We start from the raw sequence: 25562 nt of genomic DNA on the forward strand, positions 1-25562 counted from the left end.
AATCTTGGACACCGTTATATCTCCGTTCTTGGGGTCCCTAGGAAGTCAAAAGTCTCCAATTTTTTTGGTTTTGTTTAGTGAAATTTATCATAGGTCAAATGCAGAGATTAGCCCGTTATTCACCAAAACCCGAAAATTGCTATTTTTCTTTTAGTGAACTTGGAGTCTAAATCCATATTTGAGGTCCAGGAATTCATCAGTTGCTATGGTGGAGTCATGCAACCTTTCCTCATTAACATTATTTGCATACCTTATGTAAAACTAAGGTGAAAATCATGAAATTCCTGCAATTTTCACTTTTAGTCAACTTAGAAATATGTTAGACTCTCACAGACTTAATGACTGTTTACATGTCCAGAAATTGCTATCTCACCATAACTAAGCCAGGCAACCTTTTAACATAATTTGCATAAATGATGTAATAATTAGGCCAAACCCAGGAAATGGCTATATTTGTCCAAGTGTAACCTTTAGTTTTTTTGTATAGCAGATCTGACCACACTATAGACAACAGGAGGCTTACCAAGATGGCACAGAGCCTATCCACTACAAAAAGACAAAGAATAGATTAAATGGTTAGTTCTTTAATGCCATTTCATGTAAACAAAAAATCAAACTCCTGACAAAGCAGCATATACATACTGACGACATAGGAGGTAAAGGTTCCCAGTGTCAGTGTCCACATTTTGTTTAATCAGCATCTGAACCTCTGATAGCTACTGTTCATTAAGTGGACAGTCAAATTCGGGGACGACTAGCACACCATCCACACCCTCTCCATAATCAGCTGCAGCATCCCAGTCAACGTCTGGCTCTTGAATATCCTATTGAACAAGGCAGAGTAAAATACCATTTTTATTAGTCGTCATTCCATATTTACAGTATCTCCTGCAGTGAGTTCTTCACAAAAGTTTAGTCTTTCAAAATAAACTGAGGATACAATATATGTTTAAAAAAAAAAAAAAAAAAAAAAAAGAATTGGTACACTCGTAATCTAATGCAATCCAATATAACAGCTCAATTTCAGTTTGTTGCCATTGCCTGAAACGTGATAATTCTACTTAATGTTTATTATTGTGGTCATAGTGGATGGTGCTGGTGTACTGGAGTGCATTATATTGAGCTGTGTTACTTATACTTTTGTCCAATCCATTAACATACACTGAGGGGAATAATATATTAGCAACACTTTACAATATATTGCACAGCAGTACACCAGCTCCACCCACTACAACCTCAATAATAAACAAAGTATAATCATCACCCTTCTGACAATGTCAACAAAAACTCAAAATGTAAAAAATTCAGAAAAGTGGACTGTATGGCAGAGCTGTTGGATTGGATTGCACATGTGTCCAAATACTATTGTACATATAATGCATCAGCCTATGGGGTTTTTATAACACCAAAATTACCTGATATGCTCTGTTGTTCATTTAGATTTGTATTGGTGTTCCGTTGTAGACGTACTTAAAGGTTGAATATGGAGAATGAGCAGAATAACGACATCTAGTGTCTCAAGATCGTCGTCACAACAGCCGAAATTAATTCCAGAAGTCGGGTTACCAGGTTCTTTTGATATCAGCTGCACCATGTCAAGCCATGAATAATACAGGGTAATGATTCATTTCCACTAATCAATTAATTTTACAACATTATTTTACATTATTTAACATTAGCCTAGCTATATATGTTGCTATGTGTGGTATTTATTCAGTTTTTTGGAAATCAGGATGTCAAGCTAACAGCAGGACGTTATAAATGGTTAAACCCTCCCGTGGCCGGACATTACATGAAAGTCTTCACAGGAATTGGTAACATGACAAAATGTTAATATTTTATTCTACACACATTAGACTGATTAGCTTGGTAAAAGCATGCTAAATAAAATAAAAACCTTTGATTATGGACGCTTTTCCCTGACATGAAGCTTCCTCGATCAACTCCGCGGACGTTGAACATGTATCGGGTTATTTCAGTGTTCTCCACTCCCTGATCACCTCTGACCCTGTAGTACACACACAGATGACCAGAGTGTTAAAATATTTCAGTGTAGTAAAGTACATAGAACTCAAGTCGGCCGGCATTTTCACATTATTTTGTACCATTATCATGGCAATATTTCTTTGTACCATAAAAATACTAATCACAAAACATTGGTTAAGAGCCACAAAGAACTCTCAACATATTTTTTTCTGTTCATTTGGCTTTCGTGCTGTGAAAAAGCACCTGGGCGCTGTGTGTTATAATGGTAGGGAAAACCCTGCAAGTGATACATTCCCTGTTAAAGTGGCTGTGTGTATATATTTATACATACATGTGACATAAGGATGAGCATAAATAAACATAGTTGTGTTTAGTGCATATGCTCTTGTGACGAGAGATCAGTACAAGTAGGTAATAAATAAGTATGTAATTAAGGATTTGAGATAATAAGCCTAAAGCCAAGTCTATGCTCAAGTTCTGAAAATAGGACAAAAAATCCATCATGTTTGTGTTTGTACATTGCAGCTTGTAAAAACTTACCTTGATGGTATGCCATGTGTCTCGGTTGCTTTTTTGAAAGCAGCAAATCCTGTTTTTGCACGATTGTTTGTTGCAGCATTCAAGCACATCACCTGTGTTATGATGAGATTTTTTTCAAATATGTATACTTAATATTTTTCAATATTTTACATGTACAACTGGGCTACGCTCTTGTCAGTGCAAGCATCAAGGATATTTTAACACATATCCCACAACTTGAATCGGAGAGCGGTTTGTGTGTTCTCACCATGGAGGAAGGAGAGGATAGGGGAGAAAGAGAGGAGACAAGTAGAGAGGGGGAGGTTATATATTCTAGTCACCTTAAAGGAGAATTCCGGTCATTTTCCATATAACGCTCCACAGCTCCAGGTCCACGAGTGCTACAATGGGAAAAGACCCGAGAAAAAAAAATGTGCAGGTGGGACCGAGCTTCCTGCTATGTAGCTGCGCAGTGGCTAAGCAGTGGCGGATTTTGCCACGGCTGTTTCCATATCATTGTCTTTGCTGATATGGAAACAGTCCCGAGCTCGATAGTCGACCAGGAAGGTCTACCCAGGAAACTAGAGTAAACAACGGAACGTTACAGAAACACACACGTAGCACTGCTCTCTCTCTCATTAACGGAGTTTATCCACACTCAGTGTTGTGTGGTAATGAGTTGGTTGATGTAACAAAGCATGTGTAGTGATATTTTGAGCATAATAGAGGCTAAACTCACGGTTAGGAGACTCTTCCCCCATCACTTTGCTGTTAAGCAACAATGTTGCGCAGCTACGTAGCAGGAAGCTCAGTCCCACCTGCACATTTTTTTTCTGGGTCTTTTGCTATTGTAGCACTCACGGACCTGGAGCTGTGGAGCGTTATATGGAAAATGACCGGAATTCTCCTTTAATGACCCTTCCCACCATGCGTTAGGGGTGTGTAGGGTAACAACTCATAATAATACCCTTACATTGAAACAGCCTGCATTTTACCGCAAAACCTGGCTGACAAACCTTCTTAAGCAATTTCAGTGTTTCCTTTTATTTGTCAACCGTCTGTATGCAACTTGGAGTATGTGCCAGAGTTTACACCCTATAAAATGTTTGCTTTAACACATTTTCTTCCACAGAGAACATCAACTGATGAAAAGACCCCATCAAATGAAATCTCACCTTCCTGGAGAAGCCATCCACTGCACCAAAAAGTACAATGTTGTACCTGGTGGACACATAAAGCACCACATTACTACTTTCAACCTGGATTTTTATTCTAGAATAAAACAGACACTGATAGCAGTGTCATTAGCATAGCATTAGCATAGCATTTATGGTTTGTGTCCACGTGCCAAAGTGAAAGGGGACCCCTGACAGAATACACTCTCCGCACAATGCAGCCCAGTCCTGTCAGTCGGGAAAGGATCCCAAGCGAATCCACACGATGCATGGATGCAATCAGTCTTCTCCACTGGACGTGGATTCCCAGGGACTTCAGCCTCCCTTTCACGATCCGATAGCCTGCTCTTGGCATTTCATTTTTTACGTTTTGGACTACTTCATCCAGCTCCTGGTCAGTAGCATTGCTGTAGTGCTGTCTGATGGAGAGGTCAAACTCCCTCATCCGTCGACTGACTGTGCTGGCTGAAATGCCCAGTAATTTAGCAATGCAGTCCACAGACAGATTCATCTCCAAAAGTTCAGCCAATCTCTCTCGCTCTATAATGTACCTGGGACGCCCCCTATCTCCAGCTACAGTTTCAACAGTTTCAGTAACATCAGCATATTCAATGTGGTCCATCACCAGCCTGTGTAACTCGTGCAAGGCCTGCACAATTTCTGGGGGGACAGTTACATGCCTTGACAGTGCATCCCAGAGGTACAACTCTTGCCGACATGTAAATCTTAGGAAGTCCAAGTCAAGAGGTGTTCCTGAAAGAGCTGACTCTAATTTTGCTAGCAGCCTGTAAATCATGTCCTGTCTGAGAATCCCCTGTTGACATAGAAAACAACAACATTAAGATTGTATTAAATAATAACATCTATTTGTATAGCACCTTTTACACACAACATGCAGTTTAACGAGCTTTATATCAATCGAAGACAGATACAAAGGTACACTTCTAAATATATTTAAGACATTCATGATTAATGGTGGACAGTAACAAAGTGCATTTACTCAAGTACTGCACTTTTCACCGTTAGGGTTCGCAGTTGTGTACTGCCTGTACACCAAAACAAACTGTCTCATGAGCCCCGCCAAAATAAACTTAGATTTTCATGAGATTTAATTGTAATAAAGTGATAAAAAAGTATCCTGAAATGACAACATCATGATGCCGATTCATAAAAAGTCTGAATTGATGCTTTGTCAGGTCTGTCTGCAAGATGACAAACAAACAACTGTTAAAATGTTTGTTTAGTGAATGAGTTCTGGTGGATCCGCAGCCGGACCGGCTATGTGAACAGCGGGCCGAGGCCCTACATCCACATCCCCTAGCAGCAGCTCAGGTCTGCGTGTTACTACTGCAGAAGCTGGCTCTCAGCAAGGTTACCTTATCTTCCTTTACAAACGTCCATACTATAACGACACCAGGCTCAAACCCCGCAAAAATAAGATGTTTTAAAATGAAAGCATACTAGTGTTGATGTAACGTTAGCCTACAACGCTAGTTAACTTAGCCGAAGCCGTTGTATGCATATGTATTAAGTAATTTGCTGGATTAGACAATGCCATTCATAAGTAACTTTTCAACATTTAACTTACTTGAAAATCTTCAGCTGTCATGGTCGCCATTCTTCTTCTTCTTCTTCCTTTACGGCAGTTGGCAACAGCGATGGTCCGTGTGGGTGTGATCGGCGTCCAAAGTGAGCAATCATAAAAGGGCCAGAGCCTGCCTTAGTCTCCACCCCAAATTGTCAAAAACATTTCACGCGCGCGTAGAATCCTAGGGTGCGAGCGGCCAGAGAGGGAAGGAGGGCGAGAGAGGGAGGGAGGGGCCGAGAGAGAGGTAGTGGGAAGAATCCAGCCCTCGCATAGCAGAAATCCACTCTCTCGTGGAGGCTGAATGTGCGTGTGCTGTATAGTTTAATTTACCCACAGATTATATTTTTTGCTCCCTTGTTATGTATTTCTTCGCTTGCAGCTGCCTGTACACCTCTCGTATGTTGAATTTGTGCTCGAGGACTTAGATCCTCTGCGTGGGCAGTTAAAATGTGCGCGCGTGAGATATATTATTTGCTCACTCATATGTTTTATCGCTCTCTCTATTATTGACATAAACGTAATCCCATAGCTGCCCCCTGCCCAGCCTGAAAGACACTGCTAGCTCTCGCTATCACAACAGAGCTAGCAACATTATCAAAGACACATCCCACCCCGGTCACCACCTGGTTGAACTGTTGCCCTCTGGCAGGCGCTACAGGTCCCTCAGAACACGGACAAACAGGTTCAGGGACAGTTTCTTTCCAAGAGCTGTCACAACACTAAACTGTAAAAAGTGATAACACTGTTCCTGGAATATCGACAAGCAAACCATTTGCACTATACTGTGCAGAAATATTTATGGCACACACTGCATATACTTGTTCATAGTTTGTCTATTCTATTTTTATTGTTATATATTTTTATTGCTATTGTTCTTTCTTGTTGCACTGACTGGAGTGGCACCTTAATTTCGTTGTACACACAATGACAATAAAGGCTATTCTATTCTATTCTATTCTGTTCTATAATGTTTTGGTCGATTTCTATGTTGTTTTCATGATCTGAATCTGTGAAGTGATTCAAGATGTCAGATGAATGTAATGCAGTAAAAAGTACAGTATTACTTCTGAAATGTAGTGGAATAAAAGTACACGGGAGCAGAAAATAGAAATACTCAGGTAAATTAAAAGTACCTCTACGCTGTACTTAAGTAGCTTCAGTACTTCAGCAAATGTATGTCTAGTTTCCACCACTGTCCATTAGGTCCATTAGTCAACTAGTCACCCGCATGTTTACGATATTAACGTAATTATTAAATTATACATTTTGGTCACTCAGTCGCAGAAAAAAACAACAACAAACAAACACGAAACTCTGTTAGGAGCTGCGCCTTATCAAAATAAATCCAAACCGGTTTGCTAAGTTTTAAACAGTGTTTGCTGCTGCTCCGTTGATCAACAGTTATTCTGAGAGCGCACTTTTAAAATTGTTGCTGTTTTTAACCTTTTAAGAAAACACTCTAAAACTTATATTTAAGTTCAGGGGACATACAAGTTCACCGTAGCCTACTTTTTGCTGGTTAATCTGTGAATCGCCTTTGATGTGGGACTTTAATGTGAAAGGACAGACACAGGAAGAGTCAGGTTCATTTCCAGGGCTGGTACCTGCGGTTATTCCACAGGCTAGTTAATAACATGTCGGGCAGGAAATCCAAAGTGTGGGATCATTTTGAGAAGGTGAAGGACGAACCCAAGGTTGACCAGGAAAATACTTATTGGGGGAGGGGGGGGGCAGCTTTACTAAAAACTACAGTATATTTTTAACATCACAATTAACAAGTCATGTGGAAAGCAGGCGAAACGACACACACTAAACAGGGAACCAGAGTGCCCCCCTACAGAGGCTGAGCCCCCAGTGTCCTCAGACCCTGGACACGCCCCTGTTAGAGTCTGTAAATTAATAACTGACTCTCTCAGAAGGTAAATATATTTATTTTGTAGTTTAATTACATGTAACCAGTCATTCCTCAGCACTGTAACTGCATAATAAAGAAAGAAATAATCGCAAACAAGCTTGTTGTTCGTTCGCGAGATCACGAAATGCGCCGCGCGGGAAAATCTCCATGAAGAAACCACACAGAGCAGTCAGTGTTATGTGTACAAAACATGAGCTGATAAAAGCTCCACTATAACTGGACACCCAGAGACAACAACCTGTCCTTCATCCCCATCTGTCTCTGTCCCTCAAACCGGAAGTCCACTGTCCCTGAATCCCAGCAGACAGAACAACCCGGAGCACTGACCGCAGACTGGAAACCAGTACAGGAGGAGAACAAAATGGCCGCCACAAGGCTCAGAGTGAACCAGAGAATGAGCGGATGATCCACGGAGCCTCGAGACTCTTCCTCGTGTCTTTAGTGTGGCTTTTTTTTTCTTTCTTTTTTTTTTTTTCTTTATTAACAAGTCTTCAATCGAAACAAGTATACAGTACAGTAGCCAGGGGGTGGGCTATTACATAAATACAGAGAATAAGGTGCACAAATTATATGTTCTCATTGCTTTCTTGTTATTAGAGTCACAAATGCTTTGCAGGTACTGTTCCATTTCCTTTTGGAACACCACAAAACAGGGTTTGGAATGACTAAATTTAGCTCTGTGTATGTGATATTTTCCTAATAATATTAACAAATTTATAATATACAGTTCATTCTGTTTCATACTCTTGACATCATCGATTCCAAAAAAAATATTCTTACAAAATAAAGAGAAATCTGGGACAAGCTTCAATGAGATGTACCATATTACTTCTTTCCAGAAGGTGGCAGTAAAGTGACAATGCCAAAACAGGTGAAACACAGTTTCAGGTTCAGAGTCACAGAAAGAACAGTTCACACATAAATCCTTCTTAAATTTTAACAAATTCTGTTTGGCAGGGTAGTATCTATGGATTATCTTGTAGGATATTTCTCTCACTTTATTTGTAATTAAGTATTTGTAGGGGAGATTCCATATCTGGGTCCAGTTCAAATCATTAACAATATTAGACCAGTATTGCATGACATATGGGGTAGAGGTGTTATCAGATTGAAACAGTGATCTAATAAGATAATTCCTTTTTTTAGGTGTAACGGAGAAACACATATGCCCCACTGTCGTTAAAATTGGGTCTAAAGGAGGACAAACTGGATTTCCAGCACCTCTTAACAGAGTTAGGATACCAGAGGGAACAGCATCCATTACAATTGCAAAGTCTTTTGGGGTAACAGGAATACCATATTTTATGAGAAATTCTGTATAATTTAGCAAATTCCCATTATCGTTGAGCAGTTGGGTGACTAAAATTATGTTCTTATCAAACCATGAATTAAGGAACAGAGATTTATTTTTGTATTTGATATGTTGATTGTTCCAGATAAAACATCTATGTGGAGAGAAATTATGTTTATAGATTAACAACCATGCCAACAGCATTTGTTTATGAAAGTTGGATAAAATAAGAGGAAGTCTTTCTATTTTATAGTCACATAATAACACATACTCAAGGCCACCAGTGGTAGAGAAAACAAACTTGGGTATAAAATTCCAAATGGATGTAGGATTATGTAAGAACTGCTTTATCCAGTTAATTTTAAAAGTGTTATTCAATGTAGTAAAGTCAAGAAAATTTAACCCACCAGAATCATAAGTGTTCATAATAACCGATTTTTTCACATAATGCGTCTTGTTTTTCCAGATGAAATTAAATAACAGCTTATCAATGGCACTACAAATTTGCTTATCAACAGACAGGGGAATAGCTGCATAAGTAAGACGAGACAGTCCTTCTGCTTTTGTTAACAGTATTCGACCTTTCAAGGATAAATCCCTTTGAAGCCAATGGTTTAGCTTTTTCCTTGTCTTATCAATTATCAGATCAAAATTTTCAGAGCACCTGTCTGTCTGACTTTTAACAATGGTGATTCCAAGGTAAGTGACCTTGTTTTTGACAGATATGTTGTAAACCAATGACTCGTCACAGTTCTTAAGAGGAAACAAATCACATTTCTTCAAGTTTAAGCGGAGTCCAGAGGCTGCAGAGAACAAGCCTATTGTATGGATAGCAATGGGAACTTGAGAAGCATTTTTTAAGAATAATGTGGTATCATCAGCCAGCTGACTAATTATAATTTCTCTGTCTGCAATAAAGATTCCTTTTAGCGAGCTATTTTTGATGTGTGTAGAAAGTAGTTGAGTGCATAAAATAAATAGATAAGGGGATGCGGGACAACCCTGTCGGATGCCCCGCTGTAAATTGAATCTTGGGGAAGTCCCGCTTTTTAGTCTAAGGGAGCTGTTACCATTAGCGTACAAAGTTTTAACAGCTTTAAAGAAAAAATCACCAAATCCAAATAGATTAATTGTTTGAAAAATAAAGTTATGTTCCACGGTGTCAAATGCTTTATAGAAATCTAGAAAGAAAATAAAGCTATCGTCAGAGCAAAGAAAGGAGTAATCAATCAAATCTAAAACAAGACGAATATTATTAGAGATATGTCTCTTCCTCATAAAGCCTGATTGTGTCTCATCAATAATTGGATCCAAAACATTTTTAAGTCGTTTGGCAAGTACAGAAGCAAAGATCTTATAGTCAGTATTGAGTAAAGAGATAGGTCGCCAGTTATCAATAAGAAGGTGGTCTTTTAGGTTTGGAATCAACGTAATCAGGCCTTGTATTAGTGTAGGAGGTAGAGCTCCTTGTTCCACACTTTCTAAAAATACCTTAAGTAGAAAAGGGGCTAAATCTTCAACAAATGTTTGATAGAATTCAGCAGAAAGCCCATCACCTCCCGGAGATTTGTTAAGTTTGAGGTGTTTAATTACATGAGTGATTTCTTGTAAAGTTATAGTTTCATCACACATCTCTTTGTCATCTTCAGTAATTTTAGTAATGTTACTCAGAGAATTAAAGAATGAAGTTGCTGACTGATGACAATATTCTGTCTTATATAGCTCACTGTAAAAGTTGGAGCAAAAGGCTGCTATTCTACTGGGATCATCAGTTATATCACCATTAATGTTAAGTTGGTGGATTAAGTTGAGCTTCCCGTGATTTCTTTCTAGATTAAAAAAATACGCCGAATTCTGTTCTCCTTCTTCGATCCATTTCTTTCTTGATCTTACAAAGGCACCTTTAGCCTTATGTAAATAGATTTCATTTAGTTTAATTTGCTCTGAGATCAAGTCAGCATGATCGCTTTCTGACATATCAGCAGGACTTTTCTGGGATAATGATATTATTTTAGAGACCACTTTCTCTTCCTCTAACCTTTGATTTTTAGAAAAGATGCTACCATATTTCCTTAAATATTGGGCTGCTTTAAATTTCAACAGTTCCCAATTGCCACCATAAACATTTTCTACATTTGCTTTATTCCAAAATTCTACTATTATTTTCTTTATGCCTAACTTAACAGTCTCATGTTTCAAAAGAGAACAATTCAACTTCCAGTAAACGTTCCTAAATATCTTTGTGGAGGCAGAGTGCAAAGGTATAAATATGGAGACAGCATTATGATCAGTTAGTGGTGTTGTAATAATGTTAACTGAGATTTTATCAATGTTTAAATTATTTGAAACTAACCAAAAGTCTAGTCGCGATTTCCTGGAGGCATTTCTATTACTCCATGTAAAGTTACTGGTGTTATGATGATGGTACCTCCACACATCAATTAAATTAAATCTTTGCATGAAGACTTTCAGGTTTTCATTCACTGCAGTAGAGTTACGTTGAGGCCAGCAGTCCAAGTTATGATCAAGTATCATGTTAAAGTCTCCCCCTACTACAATACCTGAGATAGGAAATTTATCTGAAGCATTCTGAATATGGTTTTCTAATGTATCCAGTAGCAAATCATTCTCATTGTGTGAATTATAGCCATATATGTTAACTGTTACCATTATGAATTTTTCAATGTCTACCACTTGGAGAATAAAGTGGCCTAAGGGATCACAAGTAGTCAATAACACAGACCCTGAAAACGTATGCTTTAAGTTGGCAACACCAGCAGAATGTTCAGATCCATGAGCCTGCCACAACTCATTACCCCATTGAGATCTCCAAAATTTTCGGTCATCAGGGACTGAATGTGACTCTTGGATAAAACAAAAATCAGTTTTGTGCTTCTTGGCAAAAAGAAATAGCGCCTTGCGCTTAGTATTGTTTCTTAACCCCCTGGCATTGAACGTAACAATGGATAAAGACATTAATAACAATGAATAGAACAATATTAAGTAAATAAAAAGAAAAGCACTCAAAAATTCTCTCTTAGGATATGAGCTGCTGTTGTGTCTGCGACAGATGAGTCTAGATCTTAGGGGGCTTATTAAATTTAATTTCCCAAATGTATATTGGCTTGACTACCAAAACTACCGAAAACACAGAAAGGCGTTACCGACTCTTCCTCGTGTCTTTAGTGTGGCTGCTGTCAAGCCCTTTTTATCCATGACGTCATCAACACTCACCTCAACATCGCTGCTATCAGAGGACGAGCCTGCTGCTTGTCTTCTCCGGACCTTGTTGCTCCGGTGCTCCGGGTTCTGCTTGTCCTCCTCCATTCCGCTCCTCTACTGCTCCTCCTGCTCCTCCTCTCTCATGGACTCTGATGTCCTGGGCTGAGTCGTAAGGAGCCTTCCTGTTATAAGCCCCGCCCCTCTTAGTTACTGTTGCCAAGGAAGAAGATTTCCCGCCAGGAAGTAATGAGTTCTTTTCAAGTTGCTTGAATAGAAAAGTTGAATGGGGGATCTATAGAACTTTAGGGACTGTTCTTTATTTATCAGAGGAAGGGGTGACTGGGTGCAACTTTTTTTTTACCCTCCCTGAAGCTCCAGATATTTTTCCTCGAGCCTCCCTGAGTTACTGGGGGAAAATCCACCAACCTTCCTCCACCATATAATAGATTTTTATAACTTAGCTTTTGATGTCTGAAAGTTAAAAGTTGAAGACAGAAACCTGGAGTTGAAAAAAAGCCTCAGTTTAATTAACAGTTCGTACAAACAGTTTATTCAATATCACTATTTCAAGCTCACATTTATTTATTTAAATGTTTTTACAGAAGCATTTGTCACACGTGATGCGTCCAATTACAGTCGGAAATTTGAAAATCTAACAATGATTTCTGTTTTTACAGTTTCTGGCTGATAAATGGTGTCATTTTGGTGAATACTGTGTTTTTGATTTTGTTTTGCTTTCACAAAACTTTGTTTTCTTTACTACACTATCACATTTTTTGGCACCCTGTACCATGTCATTTTTAGGCATACTACACTGTGACTTTTATTTTGACCTACTATACTATGACTTTTTTTCAGCATGTTGTACTTAATCATTTTTGGCATACTACGATTTTTTGCCATATTGTTTGACTTTTTTCTTACATATTATTTTATGATTTTCATACTACACTCTGACATTTTTTATGTACTATACTCTCAAGGCAATTGAATCAAATGCAACTGGACTTAGTTTTGTCTTAGAAGACGTTTCACCTCTTATCCAAGAGGCTTCATCAGTTCATGCTTGTCTGACTAGACTGGAACTAAAAACAGGTCTTCACAAGGCCAATGATGTCACTGGTTTGTTAGTGCTCCAATGGTGTGTCAACGACAGTCGTTGAAACTTCTGCTGCAACGGTGGTCGTTGGAGTCGTTAGAGTCACATGAGGCAATTTGTGAACGACCATTGTTTTTAGAGGTTAAGCTGTTAAGTCTCCTGGGCAAGGATGAAAGGACAGCATTATAGGTGGGGGATAGGTGGTGTCGCAGACCTCCTCCTCTGTTGAGAGATGGTTTTTCCAATTTCACATAGATGGCTTCTTTTACACCTCTTTCAAACCATCTGTCTTCCCTGTCCAAAATGTGCACGTTGCTGTCTTCAAAGGAGTGTGCTTTCTCCTTGAGATGTAAATAGACAGCTGAGTCTTGCCCTGACGAGTTAGCCCTTCTGTGTTGGGCCATGTGTTTGTTTAGTGGTTGTTTTGTTTCACCAATGTACAAGTCTGGGCATTCCTCGCTGCATTGGACAGCGTACACCAGGTTGCTCTTCTGGGTGTGTGGTGTACGGTCTTTTGGATGTACCAGTCTTTGTCTGAGTGTGATACTGGTTTTGAAATACACAGGGATGTGGTGTTTGTTGAAGATCCTCCTGAGTTTTTCAGATACCCCAGACAAAAAAAACCCAGGTTAAATACCTGTTTTGTTTCCACACTAGTTCCAGCCTAGTCAGACAAGCATGAACTGATGAAGCCTCCTGGATAAGAGGTGAAACGTCTTCTAAGACAAAACTAGGTCCAGTTGTGTTTGATTCAATTGCCTTGAGATAACTATCACCTGGATAAATGAGAGTATCCACAGGTATGTACTATACTATGTCATTTCTTTCTTAGCATGATGCACTTTGACATTTTCGGCACACTATACAATGACATTTTTCTGGCATACTACACTGTGTGTTCTCGCACACACATTCTTATACTTACTGATTAACATCCTCATATACTGCACATTTAATAATGACTTCATGTACTCAGTCACTCACCTATAATCCTTTCTCTTAGGGATATACCATAATATTGGCACATCATCAGTATTGACCGATATCTTTAAAATCAGAATCAGCCAACATGCTTTTTCTTATTCTGCACAATGAATGAATATTACATTCAAGTATTGTATTTAGTGTCTCCATCTGCTGGTGGGCCATCATGATAAGAGCATACATGCTTAATATGATGTTTATTCCACTACAGAAGAGACCTGATGATCCCCTAAAATAAGTGGGAAAAAAGTGGATATATTGATATTGGTATTGGCCAAATAAGCTGTTTTATATTGGCATGTTGGATATTGGTGAAAAATCCAATATGGTGTATCCCTACTTTTTATTTTATCTGCAATAAATTATTCATTTTATCATCATATGGTCTGATGTAATCTTTTTCTTTTTACTTTGCTTCTTTTTATCATGTCCACACATAATCATCTCTTCCACATTCTATTTGCTGAAGTTGTCAGATAACCAGATAAAACCTTAACCTCTGTTTCTGTCTGAGCCAACGAGACAAACTTTCATGTGTTTGCTGCCGTGTCAGCCACGGTCCAGAGAGACGACAATGATCTGTCACCCACCCCCAAAAAGGTCTCTCAGAATCTGGACAGTTCACACAAGTCAGCTAAACTGATGTGACAAAAACACATCTGCTGAAAAAAGCGAGCTGTTTGCACTCCTGAATTCAGCACCAAAAAGTGTCAGTGAAACTGTGGAGCTGATCCTGAGGAGCGTCTGAGCTTCAGTAGTGAGACTGTGACAGGAGCAAAGACCAACACCAGGAACTTTAATCCCACTGCAGAGTCTACAAACTATTTTTATTAAAGGCTGAACTCATCTGATGATATGGACATTACAATCCTCCACACACAAACAAACAGGCTTCAACTCAACTTCTGTCTCTGTACCTCCAACAAGAGTCAAAAAGAAGAAGAGCTGCACCCTGCTGAGCCTCCATCTTTATACAGGTGGAGCTCAGCAAGAAAAACTCAGCTGTCTTCTACATGTGGACAAACACAGGACACATGCAAGACACTGGATAAGACATCAAATATGTTACACATGATAACATACATCATATTAATCTGCTATTTAACTTGTTGATGATGCTCAGAGCTCAGAAGACTTTGGTGTCCATTACAACCTGCAGGTTCTACCAGGAGACAGGAACACAGGATGATTAGCCCAGGTTCCACCAAGCAGTCCGGTTCAGCTCATTGTTCCTGTCTCCACAGTGAAAGTTGTGGATGGTACCAACAGAAGCGTTCCTTAGCGTCCCCATGTTTGGTCCCCCCTCTGTTGGGGTACCTAGCACACAGATCTGGTACTAAAAGGTGGAGCTAGAAACCCTGCAGTCTGATTGGTCAGTAGAGGACGCTCACTCTGGTTTTATGTAACCTCTGTTCATATATCAGTAGGCCTGTCACAATAACAAATGTTGCTGGGCGATTAATTGCGTCAGAAACTATTGTGATAAGCGATAACATTGCGTAATGTTGTGCTTTTAAGACCATTTTTATTATTGTTGCAATTTTGCTGTTTTTAGAACATTTTTTAAACTTATATAATGATAATAAAGGCATATTGATGCAAGTGTACCCTTTAAAAGAGAAATACACATTTATTTAACAAAAATATTTAGGAATGCAAAAAAGAAAATTTAAATATCTGAAATAACACGTAAAAATACCTAAATTAATAAATAAATACAAAAAAATAGACTGTCAGTTTCTCTCAGGTGTGCAGTTAAGTTGGTCATATTCACTCTTTTTGTAGAGATGGTTTTAGAACAATCCCGGCACACCGGCTCGTCCACATTACTAGGATGCCCTCTGTCATTTGGTTTAAATCCAAAACACTCCCACACAGGGGCCGTGGCGTTTGGTTTAGGAACAAGTTCCCTGTCTTTCTTTTACGCACAACTGTTTTTTTTTTCTTTTTCTCCACCTCGTCTCCCCCTCAAGGACACACACTGTGTGTGTGTGTGTGTGTGTGTGTGTGTGGCCCATAGCACCGCCTCCCCCACAGAGACAAAGACACTCGATGACAAGAGCTTTCCCTTCGTTCATTACGTTAATGAATGAACTCACCTGGCTGCCAGACGATGCACAGCAGTGAACGCTCTTGTCGTCCAGTTTCTTTGATGGAGAGAGACGAGAAAAACAAACACGCAGGAATATGGCAATTAATCGCAGCCGGAAAAGTTACCGTCTCCCTTTTAATTTACCATGCAATTAACCGACTTATTGCATATCGCGACAGGCCTACACATCAGTAAACTACAACTATAAAATGAAGGAGAAAAAAATAACTTCATTCACTGGGCCAACTGCCGGCAACTTTTAAGGTGGAACGTTAACTTGTAATGTTACTCAATGCATGAGTTGATGACGTGAATCCATCAGCACACCTTAAATTTCACTCTGACAACTTTGACCATTACTTTAGTTTTTATATGACACACACTTTTAGTAATGACTTTAAAAATATAGATTCATTTGGAGCGGATTATGTGAAGGTCATATATTCTAATCCTCACTTCCTGTGGGCTACAGCAACACTAAACCCCTGAGCTTGCCTGAGAAGGACTAAATGCACAAAGCTGCTATTTTGAAATATCCCATGGAGAAAGACTCTCACTTTAAAGTGAATATATCACATTGAATTTCGCCAGAATTTTCCTTTAAGAGTCTGAAAGGTTTGTGGTCGATCCTCACTGTAGGGAGTCTCTCTGGGAAGTCTCTAGTGGTCCAAGATGAGTCAACAGTTAAGAAGACCCGACAAGCTCCAGGGAAAGCCAGTAAGTATAAATTGAGCTGAGATTATTTTATGAAAAGTTTCTGGTCTTCAGTCAGTCAGGGTTTTCATTGTCCACTCCTTATACCCGGACCTGCTCCACCACAGAGAGGACACTTCAGGCTGATGAGTACATGATTACAGTTCTCCAACTTTAGAACAGGACAGACTGTGATAACTCAATAGGAACATCCAGAAACATCCCAGCGGGACTCTCTCACATGGTTGCACTGTCAGAACAATCGCACCATTTTATTCACCTTGCAGTGTAGAAGCTCAGATTATTACAACACAGATATCAGAGGTTGAGGAGGCAGGAGGAAACGCCGAGGGCTTTGAAGACTGATCAGACGATTCAGAGTGACGGCGTTGGTGTTTTATGAGGTGACTACCATGATAAAAAGTTCTCCCACATTGGTCACACCAGTACGGCCTCTCTCCATTATGCATGCGTTGATGACTTTTTAAGTTACTTAACTGTGTGAAAGATCTCTCACACAGGTCGCACTTGTACGGTTTCTCTCCAGTGTGACAGCGCTGATGGGTTTTTAGATTACAGGGAGTGCTGAAAGCTGCCCCACACTGGTCACAGCTGTACGGTTTCTCTCCAGTGTGACTTCGTTGATGGATTTTGAGGTCGCCTGATCTGGTGAAAATTTTCCCACATTGTTCACACCAGTATGGTTTCTCTCCCGTGTGAATGCGCTGGTGGGTTTTCAAGTTGCTCTGTGAGCTGAAAGTTTTCCCGCACAGCTCACACCAGGAAGGTTTGTAACCAGTATGAATGCGGCGATGTATGACTAAGTGACTCTGTGTGATGAAAGCTTTTTCACACTGATCACAACTGTATGGTTTCTCTCCAGTATGAGTCCGCTGGTGGATTTTCAGATGAGTTGATGTACGCAGAACTTTTCCACATTGGTCACAGCTGTAAGGTTTCTCTCCAGAGTGAACACGTTGATGGTTTATGAGGTCCCCAGATCTTGCAAAAGATTTCCCACATTGATCACAGCTGTGTGGTTTCTCTCCTGTGTGACTTCGCTGGTGGATTTTTAGGTCCTTAAGGGTGGTGAAACCTTTCCCACATTGTTCACAGCTGTTATCTCCTGTGTGAATGCGTTGATGGCCTTTTAAATTACTTAACTTTGAGAATGCTGCTCCACATTGGTCACAGCTGTACGGTTTCTCTCCAGAGTGAGTGCGTTGATGGTTTTTCAATCTATCCCGAGTGCTGAAAGCTTTCCCACATTCATCACAGCTATATGGTTTTTCTCCTGTGTGAATGCGTCGATGGCTCTTTAAGTGATTTAACTGTGTAAAAGCTGCCACACACTGGTCACAGCTGTACGGTTTCTCTCCAGTGTGAACACGTCGGTGGTTGTTTAGGGAACCTGATGTGGTGAAAGATTTCTCACAGTGGTCACAGCTGTACGGTTTCTCTCCAGTGTGAACTCTCTGATGAACCTTCAAAGCACCAGGTGATGTGAAGGATTTGTCACAGTGCTGACAGCGGTGACGTTGGAGTCCTCTTTTTCTCTGTTTCTATAGCAACACACAGACAGAGAAAGAGAGAGTTAAATGAGATGCCAGCTCTTCTTCTTTTATTATTATTAATATTATATCTTATCATTTTCAGGAACATGGTGGGCAAGGAGCTGGTTTTGTCTTGTGTCAGTGTTCTTGTAATGCATTTGTTATTCAACAAGCTTGCAAGACAAGTAATTTTATTTATGATCTACTTGTATCAGAAATCATCAGTGCAGTTCTAAGTTTCCATGGTGCAGAGCCAGACCTCCATTTCACCAAGCCCCGCCTCCCACACGACAAATAATCTACTAGTAGAAAGCTAACATTAGGCTATAAACAAACTATACCATGGTCACATGACTTAAGGTCACCACAATGAAGCTGTAAAGTCGTGTTCGGCATGGTGACGCTCTGTAGTCTCATTTGGCCATTTGTTAGCAGCTGTCTTTTTAAGATACATAAAAGCTTCTAAATTCACAGTGGAGTATTTGCTGACATTTTTTTTATGTCGTAGAACAAAACGTTTAAGTCTCTTCAGCTTCTGTTAACTGCAGACCTTATTTCACACATCTAAGCAAGATGCCGCAGGAACAGGAAGTGCTATCATGCTAACTCATTTCTGGGACACTCTATAATGTTCAAATGTGTCTGTAAAGGGACGCAATTAGTCAGGAAACAATTGTGAATGGATACTGAAATCAGGCTCGCTGGAGATGAGTCAGACCTGCGCAGATTCGATCACCAGTGACTGCTGCACAGTGCATGCTGGGTAGATTTGTGTCCGACTTCATCCTGACTTGCTCTGACTTCATACAAAAGTGGACAGTGATAATCTCGTGAGATCGAGGCGGCTACAGTTTTTAGAGCCAGGCGCTGCAGCTGCTCTCCACTGACTGTAAGGCCCAGGGCACGATGAGAAACACCTGGCTCTCACCTGATCTAACAGCTGATTGGTTCAGATGTTGACTCACAAAATGACGTTTAATATAAAGTCTCAATGTTGTTGAATTGGAGAGAGTTTGGGTTTTATTTGTCTGATGTACGGGCTTATCCTGTGAACACAACACATGTGTGACTGATCAGAGACTGAATACATTCATATCACAGATCATAAACTATATGTATTCTGATGTAGATCAACAGTGATGTTGCTCGGTATTCCTCCTGCCTGACGCATTCAAATCTGAAAGGACACAGTAAACTGACTATCGTTGCATCTGGGTGGTGCACTATTATTGTCCTTGATAATGCAACATTATGAACAACAAATCTGTGTTCAGTGGCGTCATGTGACTTTTTGTGATGTCACAGAAACCACAGGGAGCAAAACTTGTGTTTTGAATGTTGTTATCATACTGTTGGTGTTTTTGTTACCGTGCTTTGCACAGGTCTGACACCTGGCTGTCTCCAGCTCACCTTCACCACCAGCTCTCTGCAGCTCTGTGTACCTGGTTTAATCATGGCGGTGTCTGCTGCTTGGCATGTTGGTCTCAGAGGACCGCCGGTAGACAGTAACTGTATATTTTTAGGCGAGATGTAGTGTAGAGTACTGTTTGAGACCAACAAACAAGAAATCCAGTTGTGTTTTAGTGAGTCATTGCTGTGTTTCCATCGACTTTTAGGCTCCAATTTCAGGTGTTTTGTGGCGACCCATCACCGGGTATTTTAACACTAAATATGATCTTTTCTCTTAACCATAATAACCAAGTGGTTTTTGTGCCTAAACATAAACGTTAGGGTCTGTGTCCACATAGTATTTTTTTCTCAGCACCAGCATCTTTTTTTTTTCCAGTCACTCTCAATAAAGAGTGGGCGTATGCAGCCGCAACTGGAGGAAAAGGTGTCGCATCCAGCAGCGTTTTTCAGAGCACTCCACCTTTTTGTGCGGCCACTCCAAGCGCTTTGAGTTGAAAGTCACTGAACTCTTCAGAAAGATGCTGGTGACGTCGCTGCTGCTTCTTTAATGAGGCTGCTGTCTTGCCGTCACAATAAAGACAGTTCGCTTTGTAAGCTTGAAGTTAACTGTGTAGTCAATAGGGAATCGGGTATCGGCACCGATGACGTTATTTTTACAAAATCAGAATGGGTAATAAAAGATCGGAGGAATGAAAACAACAAGAACGGCCAGGTTTTTCATCTATGTTGTTCATTGTTGCCTCTGCTTTCCAATGTATTGTAACCAAGCGTCCTGAGTTCGCCTAACTGAGTGCAGCTAATGAGTAATAAACAGACAGGAGTCGAGACAATAGGTTACAGCGTAACTGTAATACACTGTGAAATAGCAACGACAGGTACAAGTATGAGCACAACATATATTTTATATTTCTGAATGTAACACTAGTTTATACAGTGTAATGTAGCAAAGTGCACATATCTGTATATTTTTACACACTTAGAGACTTTTTATTCTTAATATCACAAGTCTTAGTGTCCATAGTGTAGCATAATGCACACTTTTATTCCTAATTTACTTTAAATTCACAGACTTCCATGTTATACTCTAATTCTTACTTATTTAAACTCTTTTCTTTACAACAGAATGACTGGAACAAATCAGTTTCCCCTCAGAGATCAATAAGGTATTTCTGATCTGATGTGAAATATAATGTATAACCATATTTCTGCATAAAAACATCAGTCAGAGTCACAAACTAGGTAAACAGGTTCTTTTTAATCTGATAAACTAACCTAGCAATCAACAGGCAACAGTAGGAAACAGCCTGTCAGCATAGTTAGCATAGTTAGCAGCCTGTCAGAGTAGTTAGCAGCCTGTTAGCGTAGTTAGCAGCCTGTCAGAGTAGTTGGCAGCCTGTCAGCGTAGTGAGCAGCCTGTCAGCGTATTTAACAGCCTGTTAGCGTAGTTAGCAGCCTGTTAGCGTAGTTGGCAGCCTGTCAGAGTAGTTAGCAGCCTGTTGGCGTAGTTGGCAGCCTGTCAGAGTAGTTGGCAGCCTGTCAGCGTAGTTGGCAGCTCGTCAGAGTAGTTGGCAGCCTGTTAGCGTAGTTAGCAGCCTGTTAGCGTAGTTGGCAGCCTGTTAGCGTAGTTGGCAGCCTGTCAGCGTAGTTGGCAGCTCGTCAGAGTAGTTGGCAGCCTGTTAGCGTAGTTAGCAGCCTGTCAGCGTAGTTGGCAGCCTGTTAGCGTAGTTAGCAGCCTGTTAGTGTAGTTGGCAGCCTGTTAGCGTAGTTAGCAGCCTGTCAGCGTAGTTAGCAGCCTGTCAGCGTAGTTAGCAGCCTGTTAGCGTAGTTGGCAGCTCGTCAGAGTAGTTGGCAGCCTGTTAGCGTAGTTAGGAGCCTGTTAGCGTAGTTGGCAGCTCGTCAGAGTAGTTGGCAGCGTGTCAGCGTAGTTGGCAGCTCGTCAGAGTAGTTGGCAGCCTGTTAGCGTAGTTAGCAGCCTGTTAGTGTGGTTGGCAGCCTGTTAGCGTAGTTAGCAGCCTGTCAGCGTAGTTAGCAGCCTGTCAGCGTAGTTAGCAGCCTGTTAGCGTAGTTGGCAGCTCGTCAGAGTAGTTGGCAGCCTGTTAGCGTAGTTAGGAGCCTGTTAGCGTAGTTGGCAGCTCGTCAGAGTAGTTGGCAGCGTGTCAGCGTAGTTGGCAGCTCGTCAGAGTAGTTGGCAGCCTGTTAGCGTAGTTGGCAGCTCGTCAGAGTAGTTGGCAGCCTGTTAGCGTTGTTGGTAGCCTGTTAGCAGCCTGTTAGCGTAGTTAGCAGCCTGTCAGAGTAGTTGGCAGCCTGTTAGCGTTGTTGGTAGCCTGTTAGCAGCCTGTCAGCGTAGTTAGCAGCCTGTCAGCATAGTTGGCAGCCTGTCAGCATAGTTGGCAGCCTGTCAGCGTAGTTAGCAGCCTGTTAGCGTAGTTAGCAGCTTGTTACCAGCCTGTTAGCGTTGTTGGTAGCCTGTTAGCAGCCTGTTGGCGTAGTTAGCAGCCTGTTAGCAGCCTGTTGGCGTAGTTAGCAGCTTGTTACCAGCCTGTTAGCGTTGTTGGTAGCCTGTTAGCAGCCTGTCAGCGTAGTTAGCAGCCTGTTAGCAGCCTGTTGGCGTAGTTAGCAGCCTGTTAGCAGCCTGTTGGCGTAGTTAGCAGCCTGTTAGCGTTGTTGGCAGCCTGTTAGCGTTGTTGGCAGCCTGTTAGCAGCCTGTTAGCGTAGTTAGCAGCCTGTTAGCAGCCTGTTAGCGTAGTTAGCTGCCTGTTAGCTAAGCTAACACACTGTCGTACGGTCTCTCTCTTTTTTATAATAAACTCGTGGCAAATTCAAACCGAAATATTACAGAGAGAAGGAGCTTCACGTGTACACCAGATATCAGTCACAGAAATTAACTTCCGGTTGACTCGTCTCTGTACACAAACGGAAGTGGAAACGAGTCGTTTTAGTGTGGCTGCTGTCAAGCCCTTTTTATCCATGACGTCATCAACACTCACCTCAACATCGCTGCTATCAGAGGACGAGCCTGCTGCTTGTCTTCTCCGGACCTTGTTGCTCCGGTGCTCCGGGTTCTGCTTGTCCTCCTCCATTCCGCTCCTCTGCTGCTCCTCCTGCTCCTCCTGCTCCTGGTCCCTGATGGGGCCCTACACCCTCTACCTACCCACTTCCACTCCGTTTCCAGGTCCACGCAGGGGCTCCACCACATAAAGTGCCGACCCAAGCCACCTAATGAGGAGGTGAAGTGAATTATTAAGCCCTCCGACAACGAGCCTGCACTGATGCAGACTTCCTGATCATGTGCAACACAGAACTGTGTTCGTCACGGAAGAAGCTCCGCACAATTAAAGTTCCGCGCGACCAACCTGAGGAATAAACTGTTCAAACTGAGACAGACATTAATAATAATAATAATAATAATAATAATAATACATCTCTATATAACAGGATACACATGTTCACAAACAGACGTGTGTGTGTGTGTGTGTGCGTGTGTAAGGACTGTAACTCACTAAATTGTGTATTACTGACATACATTACAATCATTAAAATATTATCAGAGTCATATATCAGTTTGTTCTCAGCCTCCAGTTAGATTCATTTATTAAACTGTGACTATAAGGTTCATATTTTATACAAGACAACAGCTTTCATTAAACATCAGTCAGATACAGACAGGGCTTCACATCTGTACACATTAGATTAAGAGTCCTCACATCCCACTGACCACCAGTCTCCATCCATCCATCCATTTTCATCCGCTTATCTGGGGTCACGTCGCGGAGGCAGCAGGCTGAGCAAAGCACCCCAGACGTCCCACTCCTCAGCAACACTTTCCAGCTCCTCCTGGAGGATCCCAAGGTGTTCCCAGGCCAGATGAGATATGTAATCCCTCCGGTGTGTTCTGGGTCTGCCCCGGGGCCTCCTACCAGTGTGAGGTGCTCAGGAGGATCCTGATCAGATGCCCGAACCACCTCAACTCCAAGAATCGCCACCTTAAAGGAATAGTGCACCCAAAAATGAATATTCAGCCATTATCTACTCACCCATATGCCGAGGGAGGCTCAGGTGAAGTTTTAGAGTCCTCACATCACTTGCAGAGATCCAAGGGGAGAGGAGGTAGCAACACAACTCCACCTAATGGAGGCTGACAGCGCCTCAGATTCAAACGTCCAAAAACACATAATTGAAACCACAAAATATCTCCATACTGCTCGTCCGTAGTGATCCAAGTGTCCTGAAGCCCCGACATAAAAAGTTGTTTGGAAAAACCTCATTTGAACTCTGTTTTTAGCCTCATTGTAGCCTGTAGCTCTGACTGCCTCTCTGGGCACCACGCTCACGTGAGCGAGCTTGCGCAAGACTGTGAGACATGGGCACCGCCTTCATGTGTGTTCACATGCTTTCACTTGTCTTGCGCTCAAGCGCACACACGTGAGCGTGGTGCCCAGAGAGGCAGTCAGAGCTACAGGCTACAATGAGGCTAAAAACAGAGTTCAAATGAGGTTTTTCCAAACAACTTTTTATGTCGTGGCTTCAGGACACTTGGATCACTACGGACGAGCAGTATGGAGATATTTTGTGGTTTCAATGATGTGTTTTTGGACATTTGAATCTGGGGCGCCGTCAGCCTCCATTAGGTGGAGTTGTGTTGCTACCTCCTCTCCCCTTGGATCTCTGCAAGTGATGTGAGGACTCTAAAACTTCACCTGAGCCTCCCTCGGCATATGGGTGAGTAGATAATGGCTGAATTTTCATTTTTGGGTGCACTATCCCTTTAAGGCGGTGGAGAGGTTTGCGTGTCCCTGTGATCCTGGGAGTTGTGATGTCCGGGGCTAACAGCCCCTGGTAGGGTCTCCCAAGGCAAAGTGGTCCAAGGGGAGGGGCCAGATGAAGAGCGGTTCAAGAAGACACGGCACATTAGGGGAACGAGTACCTTGCCCGGTATTGGGACACTGGGGGACACCTGTATGAATGACATGAAGCCGCCACCCTGTGGGCCCACCACCTGCAGGGACTGGCATCAGGGTCGGGTGCATCGTGTGCCGGGCGGCAGGCAGGGGCGGGGCTCTGAATGTAACATACTAGTTTATCCATCCAGGTGATATTATTACATTTACAGTGTCACGTAACACGTTACCACCTGGAAACTGTTAATTGTTTTCATTTTTATTTATCCACACTGCTCCACGTCCACTACGCATAGTGCAGCATGACCCAGATGTGTGATCGCTGGCTGCAGCCTTCTATAATGTAGTCTGTATACGACACAACAACCTTCAGGGGATCTTTTTCTGGTACAAGCAAAGGTTTTTATGGTTTTAAGAAATTACAATTATTTGATTAAGTGATTATCATTGTTACCAATAATCGATTATGCAAAGTGTTTACAATTTGCAGCCTTATGTCCAACCAGAATTTAACGTCTGTCCGATGTAAGGGTCGGACGTCTTCCTGACTGCTGGGATGTTCTCCTTCATAAGTGTTTTTATTATAACCTCAGCGGGACAGTGACACAGCACAGCTCTGCTGGTGTGTTATCAGGGTTTATGATGCTTTAGCCTTGGATGATGGTTGATGGTGTTTGTGGAAAATAGATTTTGGATAAGTTTTCAGGATGAAAGATCTTTTGTTCATTAGGGCGGATAAAGTCCACTGATGATCACTGATCAAAGTTTGCCTCTGCTTGTGCGATGTGGTGAACTGGACGCCAGCCATACTGGTCTGATTTTGGCGTTGGCCTGCAAAGGCTCAGCATCTTATTGGCTCCAGCAGCTTTTGAGCAGGTCACCTGGGTCTCTATCATGAACTCTAAAACTAAGCAAAATCATTGATTTTTTTTTTTGCTAGCCAAATCACATTTTTGCTTTGACCCCATGACAGCATTTGATTAATTAGCCTCTGTGTTTGTAGATATCTTACAAGCCTGAGCCCCAAGAATGACGTTACATGCTTAATGAACAGTTGTGTAATTAATGTAAAGTTACAGAGATTAGGTTTAGTTCCCATGGTTAGGGTTAGGCAAAGAAATATGAAGATATGAACAT

General features: G+C 41.4%; 2 protein-coding genes and 1 pseudogene across 3 annotated transcripts; all 3 read right to left on the reverse strand.

Annotated features, from left to right (window-relative positions):
* The window catches only part of LOC125883756 (zinc finger protein 501-like), a 93280-nt pseudogene extending 81431 nt beyond the window's left edge, over nt 1-11849 (reverse strand).
* LOC125883774 (uncharacterized) lies at nt 590-5398 on the reverse strand. Its single transcript, XM_049568330.1, has 6 exons — nt 5269-5398; nt 3854-4494; nt 3681-3726; nt 2527-2618; nt 1898-2008; nt 590-824 (listed from the first exon to the last, which is right to left on the reverse strand). The coding sequence occupies exons 1-6, from the start codon at nt 5296-5298 to the stop codon at nt 755-757; spliced, it is 990 nt and encodes a 329-aa protein (XP_049424287.1). The 5' UTR covers nt 5299-5398; the 3' UTR covers nt 590-754.
* A 2735-nt stretch (nt 11850-14584) lies between the features above and the next one.
* Nucleotides 14585-22816, reverse strand: LOC125883758 (zinc finger protein 271-like). 2 transcript variants are annotated; one of them, XM_049568294.1, is made up of 2 exons: nt 22515-22816; nt 14585-18126 (listed from the first exon to the last, which is right to left on the reverse strand). In XM_049568294.1, the coding sequence occupies exons 1-2, from the start codon at nt 22605-22607 to the stop codon at nt 16861-16863; spliced, it is 1359 nt and encodes a 452-aa protein (XP_049424251.1). In that variant the 5' UTR covers nt 22608-22816; the 3' UTR covers nt 14585-16860. The 2 variants fall into 2 exon arrangements, with proteins under 2 accessions (XP_049424251.1, XP_049424252.1); XM_049568295.1 differs by lacking the exon at nt 22515-22816 and adding an exon at nt 19528-19902.
* Between the last annotated feature and the right edge of the window lie 2746 nt (nt 22817-25562).

Source organism: Epinephelus fuscoguttatus, linkage group LG23 (assembly GCF_011397635.1).
Source record: "Epinephelus fuscoguttatus linkage group LG23, E.fuscoguttatus.final_Chr_v1".
Lineage (NCBI taxonomy): Eukaryota > Metazoa > Chordata > Actinopteri > Perciformes > Serranidae > Epinephelus > Epinephelus fuscoguttatus.